This window comes from Mixophyes fleayi, chromosome 5, assembly GCF_038048845.1.
Source record: "Mixophyes fleayi isolate aMixFle1 chromosome 5, aMixFle1.hap1, whole genome shotgun sequence".
In the NCBI taxonomy this organism is placed as follows: Eukaryota; Metazoa; Chordata; class Amphibia; order Anura; family Limnodynastidae; genus Mixophyes; species Mixophyes fleayi.
Genome location: NC_134406.1, coordinates 65,370,798 through 65,394,360, shown reverse-complemented (window position 1 = coordinate 65,394,360; position 23,563 = coordinate 65,370,798). Strand labels below are relative to the sequence as shown.

At 38.0% G+C, this 23,563-nt stretch overlaps 1 protein-coding gene across 1 annotated transcript in view; it reads right to left on the bottom strand.

The window, feature by feature from the left end:
- KCNH8 (potassium voltage-gated channel subfamily H member 8) overlaps positions 1 to 23,563 on the bottom strand; it is a 325,816-nt gene that overhangs the window by 140,542 nt on the left and 161,711 nt on the right. The window contains exons 4-5 of the mRNA XM_075212321.1: positions 13,500 to 13,627; positions 10,186 to 10,426 (exon numbers count right to left, since the gene is read on the bottom strand). Coding sequence (XP_075068422.1) covers positions 10,186 to 10,426; positions 13,500 to 13,627 — 369 coding nt within the window. The remainder of the gene's footprint in view (positions 1 to 10,185; positions 10,427 to 13,499; positions 13,628 to 23,563) is intronic.

Sequence of the window (23,563 nt, the reverse complement as noted above, 5' to 3'; positions counted from 1 at the left end):
TGATAATAAGACCTACCCTTATTTTCCCAGAACGGTCCAAAATAAGCCCTACCCTGAAAATAAGTCCTAGCTAAATCCTCATGTTGGCTGGTCCCTGCGCTACATTACAATGCACCCAGCTCCGCCCCTCCCCCGCCCCCGCATGAAATGGATGCCGCTGTTAACGATTTAACAGTGGCATCCAATCACAGCTGCAGCGTCTCACTGTCTCACAGTGAGTGCGCACCCTCCCCTAGTTTCCTGTGAATGACGCTGGCATGTGTGCCAGCTTCATTTACAGCAGCGCCGCGGAGGAGAGTACAGAAAAACGGTAAGTAAAGTATTGTAAACAGGACTGAGGGGCACTATGTGGGAAAGAAGCAGGACTGAGGGGCACTATGTGGGAAAGATGCAGGACTGAGGGGCACTATGTGGGAAATAAGCAGGACTGAGGGGCACTATGTGGGAAAGATGCAGGACTGAGGGGCACGATGTGGGAAAGAAGCAGGACTGAGGGGCATTATGTGGGAAAGAAGCAGGACTGAGGGGCACTATGTGGGAAAGAAGCAGGACTGAGGGGCACTATGTGGGAAAGACGCAGTACTGAGGGGCACTATGAGGGAAAGAAGCAGGACTGAGGGGCACGATGTGGGAAAGAAGCAGGACTGAGGGGCACGATGTGGGAAAAAGCAGTGAATGTTAATTAAAATAAGCCCTAACCTGAAAATAAGCCCTAAGGAGTTTTTTTGAAAAAATAAAAAATAAGACAGTGTCTTATTATCGGGGAAACACAGTAGTACAGATGAAGCAGGTTTTATTGTATAATTTTGCTCATCTTGTTTACCTATCAGCTCCAGTTAGAGGGATTGTTATTGTATCAAAACAAGTGATCCCAGGCACTTGCTGCAAAGACTAAGCCGATGAAACCCCATCTCCGTAACAGTCCTAGGTTCTCTACTTCCATTTGTTTTCTCTACATGGTACACAGTTTTCTTTACCTTGGACTAGCAGTAATGATTTTGATTATCTGTGTGAAATTAATGAACACATTATTAACTGTTTTAATCCTCTGTAATGTTTAGAACAGAAAGATATGATTTTAAAGACATGCTGGTATCAGTAGTGCATCAGGAATGCCTCTCCAGTGGAGGCGGGGGGCATTGTATTTTTTATTGTTCAGAGATTGCAAGTCTGGAGTAGTTGGTTATTTCTCCAGGAATTTTCTAAGAAGGGGACTGGATGGTAATTGTACTTGCCTTACTGTGTGATTCCAACAGAAGGAGAGAATGTGAAGGCCCCTGATAAATTCCAAGATGGCGCTAGTCACCAACATGGCTGGAATGCCTTTTTAAAGAGGGAAGTGCCTACAGGGAAGAGGCAGATGTGTCTAAAAAGTTACTGCAATCTGTGTTATATGACTGTAGGGGGTCTGCCCTTGTCCAACCACAGAGGACAAGATTTTCCAGGACCAGCAGCTGGTACTATGATACGCAGTATGCCTGCCTAAACAGAAAGATGCAGACACAGTCGCCACCTTGCTGTAGAAAGTAATCCAGAGGACAACGTTAAATTGCTACATCCAGCTTTCCCAGAAACGAGACTTGCCAAAGAAACTCATACAAGGCCTCTAGTTCTGGTAAGGCTCCTTCCTTTCATAATACTGGAGAAGCTCAAACAACTTGGAGTCAGACTCAGATGTTGTTGCTTTTCTATGTGATGTAGATAAATGTTAAATGAGTAGATGTGTTGTATAACTCATAAATACAAATAGTCTTTGCTTCCTGGCATACTTGCCTAGGTGTGAACCTTATTCTGAGTAAGCTAACAGCACTGTAGTAATACAGGTGTGTGGAGTCTTTGACTAAGAGTCTGTAATTGTGGAGGCCTTGCACTTAAATTAATCGGTGTATACTCTAGGTTGTGCGCGGATGGCGAGACAGAACTCTGCCCTGAGCCATGTCAGTTATCACACATTTTATATTGAAATGATCAGGATGTATCTGTGTAATCATGATAGGTACACTGTGGTGCAAAATTTGCAATATAATGTCTGCTATGTCTGTATATACAATAATAGGAAGCAGTTGTAAATAACTAGCAACTGATATCAGGCAGTGACATAGTATTCTGATATATAATAACACCTTCATCACCAAGGGTATTTTATATTTGTGACAGGAATACATTTTAAAGCTTTTCTATGCGTGTTTTAACAGCTTTGCGTGCCCTATTATTTTTCACATTGTTTTTAATTATTTTTGTGCATATAGCATTTTTTGGTGGCATTGTATAAAAATATATATTTTTATTTTAGGTGCAATACACAACTTAGAACATGTAAGTTTATATTTTATATAGCTACATAATTAATTTACCCAATTTGTGAACCCCTGGAATGTTACCCCCCAAATTCATTTGTTGATTCTCTGAAGTATAGGTATACCATATCCTTAAAACAAAACACACATTTTTTATGTTTTTTAATTTATTTGTTATTATATTTTTTTCTATTTGGTACATTTTTTCATTAACTATGGAAGCCTGCCTTGTGTCTTCTCCACTGCCAATACTTATGGATTCAATGTGTACTGTGCCTGACAGCATTTGACATATCATTGTTGCTCTGACATAGGGGAGATTTGAATCAGCTCTCCTTAGAATCTCCATGAAGTTCGATTCTCAGAAGGATATCCTTGATGAATTGTAATATTACAAGCTTTTATGTGATAAATAGGGATAACCATTCTTTCTCACTGAGCTATATATAGCATTCATTTTTAGCCCTGTGCACAGCATACAGTATGGTCCCTGACCTGTTTCCTAGAACCCTACATTGTCATTGATAGCCGGGCTCCATGTATGGGGCTGATATTTTAAAAATCTGCTTGGTCCAAGACTTGAATGACATGTGATATACTACTGAAAAGTGGGAATTATTAAGCTATTCCAGCTTAATATGTGGCCTAAACATGAGTAACAGCCAATGCAATTGCAATTGTAGATCACTCTCAGTGTTTTAAATGACATAAGATTTTATTTAAAATTATATGAACAAAAACTACAGACAGGTACTGGTCAGTCATGCCATCACATAATGATGATATTCTCTAAGTTTCTTGTGGTTCAACTAGATGGAAGAAGAGGAGGATTTGGATAAAATTTAAGGTGCTCTCCTTCAACTATATATTCTACTTATAACAGTTATTTCCATTTTTTTTATCTTTGTATCTGCATTGGTTGGAAACTCAGTGATAATTAGAGATGGGCGGGTCCGGTTCCCTGAGAACCGAACCCACCCGAACTTTGGGTATCCGAGTACCGAGCTGAGTAGCTCGGTACTCTCCCGCCCGCTCTGAATCCAAATTGAGGCCGAACGTCATCGTGACATTGTCGGATCTCGTGGCTCAGTACTCGCAATACTTCAAGATTATAAATACCTGCCTCCACAGCAATCCATCGCCATTTGACAGAGGGAGAGAGCAGGGTGTAGTCACAGGCTGATCAGAGCAGGGACAGAGAATACAATAGAATTCTGATTCCAATTGCTGTAACAAAAATCGCTAGAGAAGAGAGGAGGATAGAGGTTTATTTTATTTTTGTAATTTTTAGCACTCCTCAGTGCTTTTGGGGTGTCCCCCGTAATTGTGCATAAATATTTCTGGCTGTCAAAAGTCATATCTGTCAGCAGTATCTTACCAAATAATTTTTAGCACTCCTCAGTGCTTTTGGGGTGTCCCCCATAATTGTGCATAAATATTTCTGCTGTCAAAAGTCATATCTGTCAGCAGTATCTACCAAATAATTTTTAGCACTCCCCAGAGCTTTTTTAAGGGTGTCCCCCATAATTGTGCATAAATATTTCTGGCTGTCAAAAGTCATATCTGTCAGCAGTATCTTACCAAATAATTTTTAGCACTACAAGTGCTTGGCGCTCAGAATGGATTCAAAGCAGTCCACATATGATCAGAATGAACAACCAGGTTCTGTCACCAGTCCTGATGTTAGTGTTCCCAGTACGTCATCTGGGCAAGGCGATATCAAACTACAGAGTGTTTCAAAATCAGTCCAAAAAACAAAATACTTTTTTTTTTTACTGTGTTGAAGCGAAAAATAAGTGTTACTGAGCAAAAGTTAAGTGCCGATAAAAAAAAAATTGCCAACATGCCATTCTACACACGCAGTGGCAAAGAGAGAATGAGGCCTTCACCTTTGGCTATTAGTGGCAGATCCCAAAAAGTTACCGAGCCTACAATTGGTGCACAACTACTGTTACGCGTCAAAACCGAGCTGCAAGATAACAGTAAGGCATTAGAGGATAATGTTTGCTCTGAGTTACAAATGACACCAATCCTTGTGGAGAGTCCATCCAACAGTGGTATGTCTAATCGTGAGCATTCTGTTAGTGTACCCATAAAGAAGGGCCCTTTCAGCAGTTCTGCTGATGTGTACCTGAACAGCCCAAGTGTAGCCGGGGATACACAAATTGAGGATGCCACTTTGGAAATAGAAGAGGATGAGGGGGAAATTTATGGCGGTGACGAGGGCGCTAATGAGGATGTTGATGATTATGATGCAGACAGATACCAAATTGCCTTTCTCAATTTCTATTTATATTCTAGATTATATAACAGCTGAATTGTTTTCTATTTTACTCCTAGTGGAGAGGGGATCTGATGCAGACAGATACCAAACTGCCTTTGTCCATTTCTTTGTATATTCCAATTTCTAGTTCTACAGTTTATGCAGGCTGCTTTTTTTCTATTTTACTACACGTGGATGGGAGGGGGGGGGGGTCTGATGCAGACAGATACCAAACTGCCTTAGTCCATTTCTTTGTATATTTGAATTTCTAGTTCTACAGTCTATGCAGGCTGCTTTTTTTATATTCAACTACAAGTGGAGGGCGGGTGGGGCATAGATAGCCACCAAAGTATCGTGGTCGATTTAAATTTACTTTCTAGCTCCACGGTCTGTGCAGGCTGCTTTTTTTATATTCAACTACAAGTGGAGGGCGGGGGGGCATAGATAGCCACCAAACTACCGTGGTCCATTTAATTTTACTTTCTAGCTCCACAGTCTTTGCAGGCTGCTTTATTTATATTCAACTACAAGTGGAGGGCGGGGGAGGGGCCATAGATAGCCACCAAAGTACCGTGGTCCATTTAATTTTACTTTCTAGCTCCACAGTCTGTGCAGGCTGCTTTTTTAATATTCAACTACAAGTGGAGGGCAGGGGGGCATAGATAGCCACCAAAGTACCGTGGTCCATTTAATTTTACTTTCTAGCTCCACAGTCTGTGCAAGCTGCTTTTTTTATATTCAACTACAAGTGTAGGGTGTAATATACACCCAAAGACGATGGCTACATTGCCAATAATCAAAGATGGAGGAGGTAGACAACCAGGTTTGACTGTATAATTTGCAGACAAGTGTTTGCATTAAGGACGGCCTACCAGGGATTAAACTGTTTTTTTCATAATTTATTAGCTTTAGAATTACCTCACTTATCTAAGAAACGGGTGGAGCACTAAATTAGGTTATTTTAGACGCAAAAAATTGTATTTTTTTCAAAAATAGCAAAACAAAACCAAACAAAACCAAAACCAAAACACGCAACGGCGTTTTGCAAAACCAAAACCAAAACACGAAGGTAATCCAAATCCAAAACCAAAAACAAAACCAAAACACGGGGGTCAGTGACCATTTCTAGTGATAATAAACTTGTGTGGTAAGAAGTGATGTTCATTTGTACCCATAATAGTGACCGAACATGCAATCGTTTTTGTTTTCCATTCCTGAACCACCTTGTAACTATATTTCCATTTCATTTGCTTGTTGTATATGTTAATTAGGTTATATAAAGTTCTAGCAGCATGAATGGTATTTGGTCAGTAGCTTTTCTGGGTTGACAACTTAAAATGCAGATGTATATGTAGAAATGTGAACTTATTAACAGTCTAAGTCTAATTCAATTAGGAACAAGGTCCTATGGAAACCTTGCGTGAGGTATCTCCACAGGGTGGTTCGAAGATTTTTGTATCGTAATTGTCAGTACAGTACAGTAGCATCTTGTACGAACTATGGACACTTGCAGCTAATTGAATATGCCATAAGTGTATTATACTGATCCTGTGATGCTTACCTTGATTAAACTGGTAAACTAGTTTAACAACACAAACACCACAAGAGAATTTAATCAAGCGCCTATCAACCAAACTAATATCGGTATTCTGACTTCAATGGTATGCAAAAAGATATCAACAATTTATACATATAATAAAACTAAAGTTCTGTTATCAGCGCTCCAAGATGGTCTGTATACGTAAAACGTTGCTTATCAATTCTTCGTGCTGAAGGTGATCTTAATGGAGCAAAAAGATGTTGGCTACAATTATTTTTGTGACACGTTAAATTTCCATCACACTAGAAGAAGGATTATTAATTTCACACTCTCTGACCCTTCCAGACTCATTCATCCTATTAATTGGTGCCCGTGTTAAAATGTGCAAATCACTATTAGGTTTTTCAAAAACATTTCTACTCCAATTTCTAGTCCTATTTAGTTTATACTCCATTTTGTCACAATGAAATTTTCTCTGTTTAGTGACAATGACATCTTCCTCAATTTTTGTTAATCTCATCTTAATTATCCAGTTTATCCCATTCTTTTTCCATCTCTTTAATCTCCGTCTTTCTTTCTTGTACAATAACTCCCATTAAATGAGCTGAACATTCATCAAGTACCGTATACCAATTTTTTCAAAAATGTTCATCATCAGAGTTAAAGGTGGGCTCTTTTACCAACCGCAGCCTTCTTGGGATGCATCCCACTTCTAAATATTTTTTCAAAAAAGTTTACTTTCCAACAAAATGTAATCTCTCTAGTAGCCAATTTTTCTAATGACTCCAAAGTAGTAAATAAATCAGTATTATCAGACTGAGAATTATCTGAATGATCCATAAACAAAGTAGAGCATTGTTTAAGTCTTCTTTCACGATCTTTAAGAAAAGGCATAATTATATATACAATAAGGTATAGCTAGACAGAACAAAACAGGTTGTACAAGCAATAATAAAACAAAAGTTCTGTTATCAGTGCTCCAAGATTAAATATTTCTTAAATGTTTTTAGCAGCTACTCCAGCTCAACAAATCCTCAACCAGCAAAGGAGCACATCTAAAAATCATAGTGCAATAATCATTTAACACTTGATAAGTTTCATTCCAAATAACTCAATTTTATTGTTATAATGTACGTAATTTTTATTAGATCCATTTGTATCTAATCGGTGTTAAATGACCACTATGGCTCTATTAACTCTTTTATATATATATATATATATATATATATATATATATATATATATGTATATATATATATTCACCCTTGTGTCTCTGTCTGTCTACCCCTCCCTTTAGATTGTACGCTCCTTTGAGCAGAGCTTTCTCTCCTCCTGTTTCCACCACTTTTAACTCTGCTCTCCAGCTACTCAGCCCACCTCCTCTTGGACCTTCTGCCCTCCGACTCCTCTTGCTTCTCTCTGTTCCTCTCTGTGGCTCTTAACCTGTCATCCGCGCCCATCCTTTTGGGCTCAGGTTACCAGCTTGTGCTGATTATCCCTCACCCTTTCTCTTTAGCTGTGCTTTGAGCTCCCAGAGTTACAGTGCTTACTGTTAAATGTACTGTGCTGTTTTCACCTTGTACTGTGCTACTGTTTGTCCTTGTATGGCGCTACAGACACTTTGTGGCGTCCTATAAATAAAAATGAATAATAATAAAATGTATAAACAAAAATACCAATAATACAAGACAAATAGGCTTGCTGAAAGACATACTTCTGCAGTTGTGCCAGAAATAGTCCTATTAGAAGCAGGATTTATATCAGTTAATTTCTGCTTTTGCACATCATTTATCATACTTTTTTTAAACTTTTTTAATATTTTCAGATACATGTATTTACAGGTTTTACTTTGCTAGCATTATTAATAGGTATTTAATTCTACAAATGTTATTATTGTGTTTCTTAGCTGATGCTGATATAATTAAATAAATGTGTTCTGTTATTATTTTTAATGATAGTTTAATAAAACTACATTGCATCAATGGAGTTCATTGATAAAATCTTTCAATGAAATCCATTGAACAATGCAGCTCATTGCAGTTAGTGGTGAGTAATACTAACCAATACAGAGTGAAGCCGTTCTGCGCCGTTAAGAAGCTGACAGGTCAGATGGCCTGTCAGTTACATTGTGGCTCCACAAAGAACATGTCCTTATTGATCCACAGGTTCATTTAATTTTTTTCCCAATGGATTGCAAGGAAGCCCCCAGGATTTAGGTGAGCAATAAAGTGAGGAACGAGGGAGTGTTGGAGAGTTTAATATTTTTTAATGAAGTATTTTTTTCACAGTGTGTGCGTGTGTTTATTTTACAGTATTCATTTTATAGGTGCACTACAGGTCCCAGAAGGCCATGGGTGCCAGGACACGTAGTTCTACAAGTGACAACATACCCAAACAGTTAAGCTAAGCCAGGAAAAGCAGTGCACCAGCAAATAAATACTGATCTATCAATTTAAAGTTACTACCCCAAACCCACTACCACATGGGTGTTTGGGAAGAGCCCTAGTGCTTCAGCATTGGGTTTTTCTCTTTTTCTCTACTGGGGGGCAGGCAGTATTTTTTTCGGGCCCAATTTCTTTTGGAATTTCAGTCCTATTCTGAACAGGCTAGGGCTGAATCAAATTATGATAGGGGGACCCCACGCTCTAAGTTTCCCTGTTATAGTGCTGGCAGCGGCTTTGTCAGGGGACCCCATACTGTCTGTCCTTTCGATTTTGCTTCTACAAGCTCATTAGCATATTTTACTGTAAGCAAATGTGTGTATGACCAACTTACCATTAACTCCATAGCGTACATGAGCAAATGGACCCCCATCGTAAAATTTCCAGGATATTATAATTCACAGAGGTCATGGACAAGGAGCTTGAAGCTGACATCTATTATGCTCTAATTGTTCCTTATATTATATTATATTATATGAGCATCTTAGAGAGGGATCTGTGGCAGATTATTGCATGGGGTAACGATTGACATGACTTGGGTGCAGGGATGATGCAGAGTGCATTGTGAGCCATGCAATGCTAGACTTTAGTATATTTCATGGACAAAAAGCGGAATAAAGTAGAGAAGCAGGAGGTGTCATTTAAAAACAATTTATGAATAAATATGAAGTATTTTATGTTTGTCACTTTGTAGCATGAATGAGTTATGTCCTAAAATGTACACCAGTGAAATACACTAATGGTTATTTACAAATATATAAAACTGCACCAAACAATGCATATGTTGTTTTGTGATGTCATTTACCTAATTTTGCACTCGGTACACTCATAGAATATGGTATTGTCCCTACATGGGAAAATAAGATTTGCAGGACAACATTTAGGTGAGATTCAAGGAGTGGGATAATTTATGGTTCTTTTATTGGATAACAGCTAGGTGCAGAATTTGGAAGCATTCTACTCAATGGTACGGCTTTTCTACCATCCTGGTGGATTTGATTGAATATGCGTACAAATGCCCATGGATTCAAAATGTTCAAACACAAATATGTGACAGATGTAATACTTATGATGTCCACTTACTCTCACGTTAATGAAGCGGAAACAAGCAGTATTTTAGGAGAAAAGGTTAATGCCATGTTTCTCAAGTGATAGGTAACAGGAAATTTAATTTTTACACCATACATATTTCTAGCCAGATGTGCAATCCCCCAAAAGAAGGAAAGTCTTAATTTTTCAGTTATTTCCTTTAAGCAGAATATGAATATGCACCTATCTATGCATTTGGTGGTTTTGTAGTTTCTCAAATGAACTTTGTTTGTTACTCTGATGACTAGTGATGTCAGAAAGTAACAAAAGATTAGGATGTATTTCACAGCTGTATATTCATAGCACTCATATTGTAACATAGTTTTGATTAGGCAGCAACCCCTAAAATATTCTATGGTGGATCTACAGAACCCCGTCTAATACTGCTTTGCACTGTGAAATTATGGTTCCTGAACTGTTTAAGAGTCAGTATATGGTATAGAAATATCTTATAAAATTGGCTATTGCAAGGCTGTATAATCACATTCTTATTTGGGTGTACAGTAGAACATACAGACAACATACATACAGACATACAAAAAAAGCAGGCCATACCTATAATAAATAGAATTTCCACTGAAATATCACTAACAGTTGTGCTTCTTGTTGATGACAGATCATCGTTGTCCACAAAGGATACATTGTAAGGTACAGTAACAGCAACATAAAACGTTGCTAATAATATAAGCCAGTCCCAGGCTGCTTTGAAACTGCTAAAATGTAAAATGATGAACTTTGTTTTTTTTGCATCTGAAACTTTGTATTCAGGAATTGCTGGTTTATCTACAAACACATTCTGCAAAACAGAAGAGGAGAAGTAAAATAGCCCCATCAAAATATAGTCACACAGCTGAGGAAAGTATTTTACTATATAGAGTTCACTTTCAAAATGAGACATGTATAAAAAAGAAAGTACTTTTAATAACGGGAAACTGTATCCTGGTGCAAGGAAAATGTTATTTGCTATATAAATATTTCTGCATAAACCCCACTTACCACATAATAGTAAATTGCTGGGGGTTTCACCTCTTGGGCTTCCACTGATCGCACGGGTGTCAGTCCCAAGAGCTCATTTGTACTGAGGACCTCTGCTGAAGACCTGGTGCAATGATGTTACAGAGCCAGAGCACAGAAGGGATTCAATACATAGGGTTCAAATAATAGCCAGCTCCTGATGGCTGAATAACTGCAATTAATTTTGCTACAGCATTACAACAAGTCTATAGGACAAATTCTCAGTATAAATAGATATTGGAAAATGTTCCGTCTCATAATCATGTATTAGTCTGGTACAAGCAATTAGCTGTACCTAGTCATTCTGATGGTGGAAAACCCATATAATTTAATAAAGACTGCATACTACAGTCATTTGGCCTGCTAGTTTATCTTTAATGTCAGCTAGTGTTCAACTGACAAATATACATCTCTAGTACACGTTTACACATAATGTATAATATATCTATCTATCTATCTATCTATCTATCTATCTATCTATCTATCTATCTATCTATATATTGAACTTGTTATCTTATACAAGATATACAGCTGACAATGTATGAGTGTAACTCTGGACATATTTGCTAATTTTGTTTATTTCAAGGATGTATCAGAATGATAGCAGACCAGAATAATAGGATGTCCATTTTATAATTTACTGTAGAAGTTTTTCAAGTGTTTAAGTTTTTTATAGTATTGCTATTCTACCGCTACCGTTATTGTTTTCCCAATTCAAAAAAACACTCAGTTTTTGCATCCATAAAAGCTACACCATCTACACTTTCTTGGCACATTGCACTTACATTCATAGAGTATAAACAAGCAGAAAAGTAGTTATTGAGCTTGCCAGGGCTGTTCTACTTTAGGCAAAAAAATATATTTTGTTTACTCTGGTCATCAACAAATACTCCCCTTTTATTTCTTGCAATTTAACATGATCATCAGTCTGTGCATGCCAGCAAAGATACATAGGTTTTAATACAAAGGCATTGCACTGAAGTCTGCGGTGCTATGGAATGATTAAGTGGAGTCAAATGAGGATGGAGTCCTGCTAGTTCTTTCAATGAGTTCTTATCAGCTTGAAAGACACATTTAATAAAGAATCATGTAACAGTTTAAAAGAAAGAATATTTATTGGAGAACTTAAAAACCTCTTTAATATTATGTAATCGGAGATCATTGCCTGGGTATAATGTTGCTTAAACTCTAATATTCTACTATTGGGTTGCAACATGATTACCATATGGATAAAAATGGGAATTGTCTTAAAAAATAAGATTAATTGCAGGAGAATGATAGTAAAAAATGTGAACTAACCTGTTCCCCCAATTGGAAGAGGTCAATAACCACTGTTCAGGATCTAGAGCCCTCCCATTGGCCTGATTGTAACATATGATTCTTTAGGCATGTAAGCCTAGAGAAGTTCAAAAGTTCAGAAGCTGCAAACAAAGTTTCTCAATATATCTGATTGGACTGCTGTTGCGACTAGTGCAATCAGTTGTAATAACTGTCATCCAGCTTAGCATGTGTTATTTCAAATGTTTCCAGATTTTTATGCCTAGAGAACCAACTGTTGCCAGTGCAGGTGAATGTGAGTAGCTGTCAAACATAATGGGTCCTGAGCATCGGATACTCTCTCTAAAATTTGGGGGAGGGAGATTATTGACACAATGTATTTTATGCATTGTTTCCTTGGAGTTCTTTTGTAAGTGGAGATTTCAACACAATATTTTGAATAATACAGACTTTCATCCACACTAATAAGAGCATCCATTCCTAACTGACAGTAAATTTAGCACATTGAAAGGAATAGGAATGTATAAAATATATATTCCTAAATTTTAGAATATTGAGTGGATCAGTTACAATCCACACTGACATTTACAATCCATTTAGTAAACAATTCAGTGTCACAACATAGTCAGGGGGCCTCATTTACAAGTACACTGGATGTACATTGCAAAATATTTTGACTTTGGAAAAGGGCCCTAGATGGTCCATTCAGCATATTGTAAGAACCATGACTATTTTCAGGAAATGCCACTACAAACCTGAGGTGTCACTTGTTTTGCAAAAGGCAGAAATGTTTCAAGAGGCGTTCAGAGCAAAAGTTCATCTATCACAACAAAAGTCTACTGTCCAAACCCTTTAGAACCCCATTAGATTGAGGGGATACTAGAACTGCATTTAATACAAGTGGCACTTTTGTGTATTTAATTTTTTTTTAACATTGAGCAAAGTGTGCCTAGAAATCCACTTCTACAAGGCTCACTGCCATCTTGGTCCACCAACCTATGTGCTTTGATGGAAATCTAGGCACACCTGAGCAAAGTGCCACCAAAGATAATTTTGTGCTGAACTTTGGATGCTTGGTAAACGAGGCCCTGGGTTTTAACAAATAATACATAATTCATAAATATATTGTAAACATGAAACCAACATGAACAAGTTTTTCATTTTTATATTAGAAAATGATATATTGATGCAATATAAAACTTACGTAATGTAAGGTCTTTGCAACTAGATTTACTTTCTGAGGGAAAACAGCCATTAGCATTCATTTTTTCACTTCAATACCCGTCAAGAAGCAGAGAAAGTTAAGGAAGAGCAATGATAATATGCAAATGGAATTATATAGCTTAACAATTGTCTTGCACCTCAAACAAATGTATGCTAAAATACATATAATACTGTACTGCAGCAAACCTTGGGCATTCAGGTTACAGGTCTTAAAGCCAATTGTAAAGTGCTGCAGAGTATGCTGGCACCGTATAAATAAATGTTAATATTAATATGAACTGTATTGATGACTCAACATGCACAGATTACAAAAGGCTGTTCATGTAATAGGAAATATAAATATATATTCTTACTTTATTGAGCTTTAATTTGTTCTTTTCTCTCTTTTGCAGGTGACCGGAGATGTGATAAAGGACAGCCCTACTCCGTCTCCTCGCTGCCTCAAAATGTGACCCTGCTTTTCCTCTTCCTCTGTATTTTTCTGTAGAACAAATGTAACAAGCAATTAAATATCACCACATGCATCTTTAACCTTCTGGAGCTGAACTTCTGTGACACTCTTTAAAATGTAATAAAATATGACAGACTTCAGTATTTTTTCTGGCATGAAAAAAGATCCATGAATGCTAAAAATATACACCATTTTCCTAAGATGAATTTTGACACTGGAAATGTGAGTTTGCAACCTTTATATCAAACGATTAACAAATCTGTATAGGGTTTGGACTACCAACAGATGAGCACAACATTTATCATTTCTGACCAATGAGGGCAGCCTAGAATTGGATGTAAGCATCACATGATCACATCTAATCATGTGACTCCCTTTTAAGCCAAGAACACCCACTGGTTTAGTCTATCCTTGCCATTGTTGCTAAATGATGTGATCAGCTGGGAGTAGTCTATCTCCTCTAATAATCAAAATAATCATTACTATAAAATGACTATTGCAGTCCTACAGTGTAAATGCCCTTTTGTGATGTCATGCATATACTTTTGAATAAATGCACATAGCTTTGCAGGATAGCATATGAATTTGCAGGCCAAGATGGTGGCATCTGTGTCTATGCAAAAGTTTGGACTTGTCAACGGCAGGATTTGAGTAGATCCTTGCTGTGAATAGAGTAGATGCATAAGTCCACTTTTGCACCAAGATGCAACAATAAAATTTTGTTTTGTGGGGCAAGATTATTTAAATGAAGGGTGGAGAAGGCATATTTGCAAGGGCATTCAATGATATGCAGGAGGGTGTTTCTTGCAACAAAAAGTACATGGTCTTTCCACTACCTCAGGGATGGCAGATACTGGGTATCATGCTACCCTTCTAATGGGACTTATTTTGCATCTTGCTACTCATCCCTTATTACTCTTCAGTCACTGCTCATACATGGTCACACATTCTTCTAATTTGCCACTCATTCCTCATGCCTAGTTACTCATCACCTATCAATTATAATTTCCCATATTTACACCTCACACATCATACAATGGTTTAATTATAACAAGTAATGATGTTTGTGTCTGACAATTGATGTTTGGTCTTAACCCATGCTACGTTTGCATGCGGGAAAGTTGTAATTCTCTATTTGTAGCAATTTTTAGAATTATTATACAGAACCTCATTATTATAAGAACCTCATTAAGTCAAGAAAACATTAATTTGCTTACAACTGGTACGATACCAGCATTACAATGCAGAACTAGCAGAACACAGGAAATGTGAGTGGAAACGTGTAAATAGATGCATTTTGACCGTGGGCATGTACCCATTGTGTTTTTGTTATACATACAAAAGAGTGCATGACACAAAAAGAGTTAAGAGCCACTTCTCTAGCGGATCATTTTTAGAGTACACTTGACTAGGGTCAGAGCACCTTATTGTATACAATCTTTAACACTTGCTTGTCCAAATCAGATCATTTGTATATTCACGCTATCAGGAGATGAGTGTCTTGATTCTGGTCCACTTGTATGATTAGTTTAGTGATGGCAGGGCTGCATCTGACATGGGCAGTATCATGATGTGAGGCGATAATTGGAGGGAATCAGGAAGCCACAGACTAAGAGTTAGATATTAAGTTAAGGTCTCTAAATGCACAAATAGGGTCAAAGTATCATGAAAAATATAAACAAAGAGAAAAGACAAAACAAAACGAACATAATGCAACCAGTAGATACATTTTATGAAATATTCTAAGAATTCCTTATCTATTCAAATCTTACTAGAATTCCTTTTTCTCTTTTAGTTTTATATATATATTACAGGTAGTGATCGGTGAATTCACACAGGCTTCCCTTATGGTCAGACACTTACTGAACACAAGCTTGAAAAGGACTTATAAAGGTTTCTTTATTCCTGTGTCTTGCATCTTGGTGTATTTTTCTCTAAATTTTAATGTGCAATATTCCAAGATTATACAAAAATAGAGGAAAAAATTCTAGCGTGATATTGTTTAAAACCTAATTTATTGCACTTAAAATTAATTCAACACGCACAGATAAATAAAACATTAAGGTATTTAGATATACTCCTAGCAGATAGGAGAAATGGATGAGCATCAAACAATCAGTCATCATATGTTATGATCCCGTGTTTTGCCGATAGAAGAACCCATCTATATCTCCACAGTTTTAGATAGGTGTAAAAAACAAAATCACGTATCCTTTACACTCCAAACCAACACGTTTCTACTGTGAACAGTCTTTTTCAAGGTAAGTGAATTGGAGTGCTCCAGAACCACATTTAAATACAAAAGCACCAATAAACAAAAGGTGGGCGGAGTTCCCATAATTTACACAATCTCTTTTAATAAAAACGTCTAATCAGGGCCGGATTAAGGGAATGGAGGCCCCTGGACTAAGGGCGCCTCCATTCCCCCGTGAGGCCCCCAATGTGAGCCATCCGCCGTCCCCCGGGAGGGGGAGGCCCCCCCCCCTTCCCCAAGCGCTTACCTGTCACTGCAGTCCTCCGTCACCGGCGTGCTGTAAGCTCCTCACTGAGGAGATCTCGCGAGATCTCCTCAGTAAGCAGAGTACTAACCGCCGGGGACGGCCCCCGCCCCCGGACCAATCAATAATGCTGCTGAGTACTTTGAAGGGCCCCCTGGATGCCCGAGGCCCCTGGGCTATAGCCCAGTTAGACCTCGGGTTAATCCGGCCCTGCGTCTAATGATCAGAGATGTATAAGAGTATCTTCCTAAATTACATCACTCTTCTCAAAAAAATAAAATATGTCTATAATTCAAAAATTACTTCTGAATCGAAGACTGGAAGTGACATTACACTCCAGATTAGATGTATCAATAAAAAATTATTTGGAATAAAGTGCAACCATATATGTAGAGAAGGCTTTGGAGATATGGATAAAGGTAAGTAATCATAATAGTACAATAAGACTGATAAAATCAGCAAAGAATCCATTCTATTTACATTTCATAGTAACCGGAAGGGACGTGTCCTTATACACGTCACCTGCAGTTTTCACAATCATAATACAATACCAAATTTGACTACGTTACAAGATGACAAAATACCCTTCAAAAACAGGCATATCTTATTCGATGAGTATCTAAGTGCAAAGTTCCACATTACATGCACAATATTTAAACTCGATAACCAAAAACGGAAGTGACATATTGAAACTCTCACCTTTGCTTTCCAAGGAGACACAAGGATTACATTTATTATCCATTATTGGCATAATGTAAGAAGACCTCCCTTAATGGTCTTATCATTTATAAAGACAAAATCCCATATTAATACATGCGAAATTATTGAAATAAATTTAACATGCAAATTTAATAACAAAATTGGATGATGTCTTCATTTGAATCTTATTTCATTTGATATCATATCAGTCAGAATAATTTCAGTTTCTGTTCCACTGGTGTTTTAAGACATCTTCATGTCTAGTGGCTCATAAAAATGAAGAAAATCGAATAGAGCAATGTTAGCGTTACGATTCAGATACCTGTATTAATCCTGATTAGTACAGGCAGACCAGAGGCGTTGAGTCTAACGGACTCCCTGGTATTCACCAAGAACCGCCGCAATGGCTGGATGGGCTTAGCTGCCAGGAATCTGCACTGCATGTGAATACTTGAGAAAGTTACTAGAGAACAGCAGATCCGGAAAGATGCAGTGAAGGTATCAGAGTAGTCAAACAAGCTGGGTACTGGTACACAGAGATCAGGTAGTGATTGTTCAGACATCCCAGGAACTGGTACACTGGAATCAGGCCAAGAGTAGTCAGACATGCCAGGAACTGGTACACGGAGATCAGGTAGTGAGTAGTCAGACACGTCAGGAACTGGTACACTGGAATCAGCCCAAGAGTAGTCAGGCACGCCAGGAACTGCTAAACTGGAATCAGCCCAAGAGTAGTCAGACACGCCGGGAACTGGCACACAGGAATCAGGACAAGAGTAGTCAGACACGCCAGGAACTGGTACACGGAGATTAGGTAGCGAGGTACATAAGGAAATTCCACAGACTTGGTCAGGCAGGCGATTACTGGTACACAATTTAGGCAGCGAGGTACACAAGGATGTTCCACAGACTTGGTCAGGCAGGCGATTACTGGTGCACGGTTCAGGCAGCGAAGTACACAAGGATGTTCCACAGACATGGCCAGACAGGCGATTATTGGTGCACGGTTCAGGCAGCGAAGTACACAAGGATGTTCCACAGACTTGGTCAGACAGGCGATTATTGGTACATGGTTCAGGCAACGAAGTACACAAGGATGTTCCACAGACTTGGTCAGACAGGCGATACTGGTACACGGTGATCCATGGAATTAGTTAGCAGCTAGGTAGCGGCTGAGGAGAACTTGAAGTCAGAAGCACAGCAAATGAGTTGCACTGACACCGAGCAAGTGTCAGTGCATGTGATGCCGTTGTTTAAAAAAGGGACGAGATCACAACCAGGAAATTATAGACCTATAAGCCTGACATCAATAGTGGGGAAACTACTGGAAGGTATTTTAAGGGATAGTATTCAGGATTACTTGATGCGCAATAATATTATTAGTGGCAATAAACATGGATTTGTGAGGGATAGGTCATGTCAAACTAATCTAATTAGTTTCTACGAGGAAGTTAGTGGGAACTTAGACCAGGGCAGCACAGTAGATGTGGTCTACTTAGATTTTGCAAAGGCCTTTGATAAAGTGCCACACAAGAGGTTGATTTACAAAATAAGGGAACTGGGTCTAGGAAACAACATTTGTACTTGGATCGAAAACTGGTTAGAGAATAGGGAACAGAGAGCTGTGATAAATGGAACATTTTCTAATTGGTCAAAAGTTTTAAGTGGAGTACCTCAAGGTTCCGTGCTGGGGCCACTCCTTTTTAATATATTTATTAATGACCTTGGGGATGGTTTAGAGAGTAAAGTTTCTATTTTTGCAGATGACACTAAACTCTGTAAGGTAATAAAATCAGAGCAAGATGTAGCTTCTGTACAGAAGGACTTAAATAAACTGGAGGATTGGGCAGCCAAATGGAATATGAGGTTTAACATAGATGACTATAAGGTTATGCATTTAGGGATTAAAAACAAGAACATAATCTATAAAGTAAATGGAATTAATTTAGGAGAATCTATAATAGAAAAGCATTTGGGAGTGCTCGTAGACAGTAGACTTAGCAATAGTGCTCAATGTCAAGCAGCAGCTGCAAGGGCAAATAAAGTATTGGCATGCATAAAAAGGGGCACAGATGCAAGGGAAGACAGTGTAATTTTGCCACCTCTTTGTGGCTGAAGTTTGGCTGCCTTCGTTTACCAAGGGAGGACAACGATCTCTTCCTCCAAATGGAAAATTTTTCCAAAGCAATCTCTAGCATATAATGAAACTATACAGCCGGATTCACAAAATGGCAAGGAACAATCTTTGCCTCTCCAGCTTTATATAGTGTCTGCAGAGGTATATTTTCCAGCCATTTATTGTGTGTGAACGCCCAGGCATTTGGAACATCCCTTATTGCATTTGTACAGCCCACTATTGTGATTGAAGGGGATATTACAGGTATGCATTAGGGGCAAGTAAAAGACTATCTGCCATTTAAGATATGGTCTAGAAGTTATCCGCGACTTACGTACCTATGCCCATAAATGTTCTGCTAGCCAATCAATGAGGAGAATGTTTAAAAATCGAATTCACTTACAAACATGCGAGCAGCAAGCTTCTCGAGAATTGAGCTGCGGGACCTTACTAAAGTGATGGACCATTACTTAGGTTCCACAGCCCAATACCTGAGCAACACTGAAAAAAATGCAGCCTATAGGGCTGCAAAACAATATCTGTGGTGTAGAGTGAGCAGCAGGTGGTCGGCTGCTCAACTGCAATGTCACTTGAGTGACTTCCGCAGCAGGCAATCGCAGCTCCTTGTAAATATTAGGAGGGAACTTGCCAGGCACAACTGAAAATAAATACTTATGATTATAGATTTATCTGGTCCTTGTAGTTATGTTCCAGTGTAGAAGAGAAGGTATTGTAGGTAGTAATGTGGCTTCTAATAACCTTCATTACACAAGGCCTGCTATGCAATAGTGATGTGTCAGTACCAATATGTAATTACATTCAGTTTAGTATAATTTTTAATAAACCTCCTAGATCAAGTCCATGTGCAAGTGTTGTAGAGGTGTTTTCATTTGGGCAATGGTGCAGTAATGCTCCATGTGTGTTATTTAATAATTAAACTTGAAACCTAAGATTACATCGGTGTTTCTATCTATGTAGGCAAGATTTATAATAATTATTTAAATACTAATGTGTCATGTGTCATATTTATTCAAATAGTCTTCCGCCATCGTCACCGCTACCAACAGGATGTGCGGAAGGAGTCCAGGGAGGAGCCATAGGAGGAACCAAGGGAGAAGCCATATGAGGAGCTCCTGGAAGAACAGCCTGAAGAACCCCTGGAGCCACTGGAAAAACCACTTAAAGAACCCTGGAGCCAGTGAAGGAGCCCCTGGAGGAACAACTGGAAAAACCCCTGGAGGAAATTCAGCAGTCCCAGCAGATGGGCAACAGGGAACCACTTAAGTTTGTACCAGTTCACACAACTTTATAGCACATACAATGTGCATACAAATCTACCAGAGTCTGGACTACTTATTGTCACAGTGATAGTCAGAGAGTGCACCCACAGACATTTCCTCTACCGCAATCCAGAAGGCAAGAATGTTTGAGTGACAGTAAGCTCCTTTTATAAGCCTACAGACATTTTTCACTGTGATTATTATCACATCAGGATAGATAAGCTAATTCATTCACCAACAGAGCATCTCTAAAATACGGACAGATTTCAGAAACACCTCTCTGTAATTGCTGCCACTTAAATTTTTCAGAATTGGTTAAGGTTAGCAAAGTCCTGCATTAAAACATAATTTATACCAAATTTCATGGACAACTATTAGTTTCACTGTAGCAAAGTTTCTTTCCGGAGAAAAAAAATTCTAAAAACTCCCCTTCTATTTTTTTAAAATTTTTTACTATCTCCAGAATATTCACTTGAATATCAAGCAAAAAAAATGACAAATCTCAGCTTGCTGTACAGTGTGTGTCTGCATAGCAGACTTCATGTAACTCTGTTTCAATATTCCAGACTTATTAGCACCTGAAAATAGGGTGTCATAATGGAATGCTCAATTAAACATTATTTAAATTGATGGCTTTTGCCATCAGTATAATAATATATCATGTAAATATTTCTGCATTAAATTAAACTGAGAAAAAGACTGTACACAATATAGCTATAGTTAATACAATTACATTGTTTTATATTTGAACGTATATTTCATTGATATATATAGCAAAAATTTTTTGCATTATTTATACCTCTTATACATGATTATATCCCAGTCAGTAGAAAACACTGCTCTTACATTTATCCACTTGACCTAATTTCATCTGTCAATGCACTGGGTCAATCCGTTCAGTGAATCTCTTTGCAAATCAAATTAAAAATCCTTACTTTCACCCTCCCAAAATCCCTTAATGATTCCCCATCTCCCTTATAATGGAGTGGGTAATTTCAAACAGAGCCTATATACCGATGCCTTTTTGAACAAGTCTAATTAATATCAAGGTATTTGCTATTTATTTCCTATTCTACATTTACTTTTTTAAGGAATATATGATACGAACATGATAAAGGACAGATTAAGTTAATATTACAGAAATTAGAATATGAACAACTATATAGCTATCAACTGTGCATGGTCTATTTACTGCACATGATAAATGAAGGGACTGTAACCTCAAATATGGTCTTTAACTAATTATGCTTAGAATAGGGAAATGTGTATACACAGTTTCACTTTTCCACTTTGTATATGCTATGAGCAAACTTAGGGGACTGAGGGGTATATATTTACTAAGCTGCGGGTTTGAAAAAGTGAGGATGTTGCCTATAGCAACCAATCAGATTCTAGCTTTCATTTATTTAGTACTTTCTACAAAATGACAGCTAGAATCTGATTGGTTGCTATAGGCAACATCCCCACTTTTTCAAACCCGCAGCTTAGTAAATCTAGCCCTGAGTCTCTTTCCTCTTTATCTGCCCTTATTTTGGACCTTTCTGATACCTTGGCACTTACATCCTTACTGTGCATTGCCTATGTGCATATGCCCCTTTCATCCCCTGTTCCGCCCTTCAAATCGTATTCTGTTGGAAGTGTAATTTGTGTTTGAATTTGAATTGGATGAACTTGCATTCACTGGTGTAAAGTCCATTTGTCGGTAGACGCAGAGCATTTTCACGCACATTACGGCACACAACGGGACTTATTTCCGTAGGTGAATCATGTGTACAGCCTCAACCTGTCCCAAACAAATATAATCATGTATTTATAAACTTTTAATAGAAAATAGTTTCAGCACATTAACAAATTTCAGATTGAGAGAGGGACCTAGGTAATGAGGCCCAGGAAAGCAGCTGGAATAAGATCGTCCAGACAACCAGTCTCGTTAAAATATCTTGTTAAATGTGTCTGTATTCGAGACCCAATATTAGGTCCTATCGAAATGGTACAGGTGCCCTATCCTCCTCGCTAAAATGTACCTTGGTACCCCCAACTCCTGCTGTAGATAAAATCTGGCTATTGGGACACCATTACACATCTGATGGGAATGTCCAAGACTTTGGCCATTTTGGGAACAGGCGATCTCTATATCCAAATAATTTATGCAAAGTGAAATTCCAGAGAATCTCAGCTCTGATTACTAAATATTATTAATGTGGGCAGCACAGTGGCCTAGTGGTTAGCACATCTGCCTCACAGCACTGGGGTCATGAGTTCGATTCCCAACCATGGCCTTATCTGTGTGGAGTTTGTATGTTCTCCCTGTGTTTGCGTGGGTTTCCTCCAGGTGCTCTGGTTTCCTCCCACACTCCAAAAAAACATACTGGTAGGTTAATTGGCTGAAATCAAATTGACCCTAGTCTCTCCCTCTCTGTGTGTGAGTGTGTGTCTATAGTAGGGAATTTAGACTGTAAGCTCCAATGGGGCAGGGACTGATGTGAATGAGTTCTCTGTACAGCGCTGCGGAATTAGTGGCGCTATATAAATAAATGATGATGATGATGATGATGATTAATGCACCAGTCATTAGCTACAAATTTCGCTATTGAGGCACCAAAATAATGCTGCAAAAACAATGATCCCAGTCCATTGGAGATCCCCTCTCCTGAAACACTAAATGAGTGGTTTGGAAGACTTGAGATTTACAGGAATGTGAATGGCATTATCCTTTTTCTTCTAATAGATGTGAGGATTGTTGTTCTATTTTTATTAATTGCTTAGACTTTAAAGAACCTTGTACACAAGTCCAGCTTTCACAAAGTTTAACCTGTTTATCCAATGTCACTAAAGGATAGGCTCTTAACTCCTGATCCTGATATCCCTCTTGTCTCCATATACCCCATAATCATTCACTTCTCCTTTACGCCCATCCTCATATTATTGATTTTCTATTTTTCCTATTTTAATTAGATTTTTCAACTAACAGTATAATGCTCCTATGACTTAGAAGTAAATATATTTTCTCTGGTATTCTGGATATTTCCCCTTTTTACCACAGATGTTATCAGAACTTCATATTGTTTTCTGTATGAGCATAACACTTTTTGTTATTATGAAGTAATGTTGAATGCTTGATACAGGATTCTTCTTATGTTAGTATTTTATGACATGTTGCACCTTAATCATTTTCTTTTTTTTTAATAAAAAAATAAAATTACAAACATTAAAAAAAAAATGGCAGAAAAGTTCTGGGAAGAAAAATGTAACGTAGGGGGAAAAATAGTAAAAATGGAATCTCTACAGAATGGTGAGCGCAGCTACCATCGATACTAGATAATTTCCTATAGCAAGATTAGTTTTTAAACTGTAATGCCTTATCATTCTCATT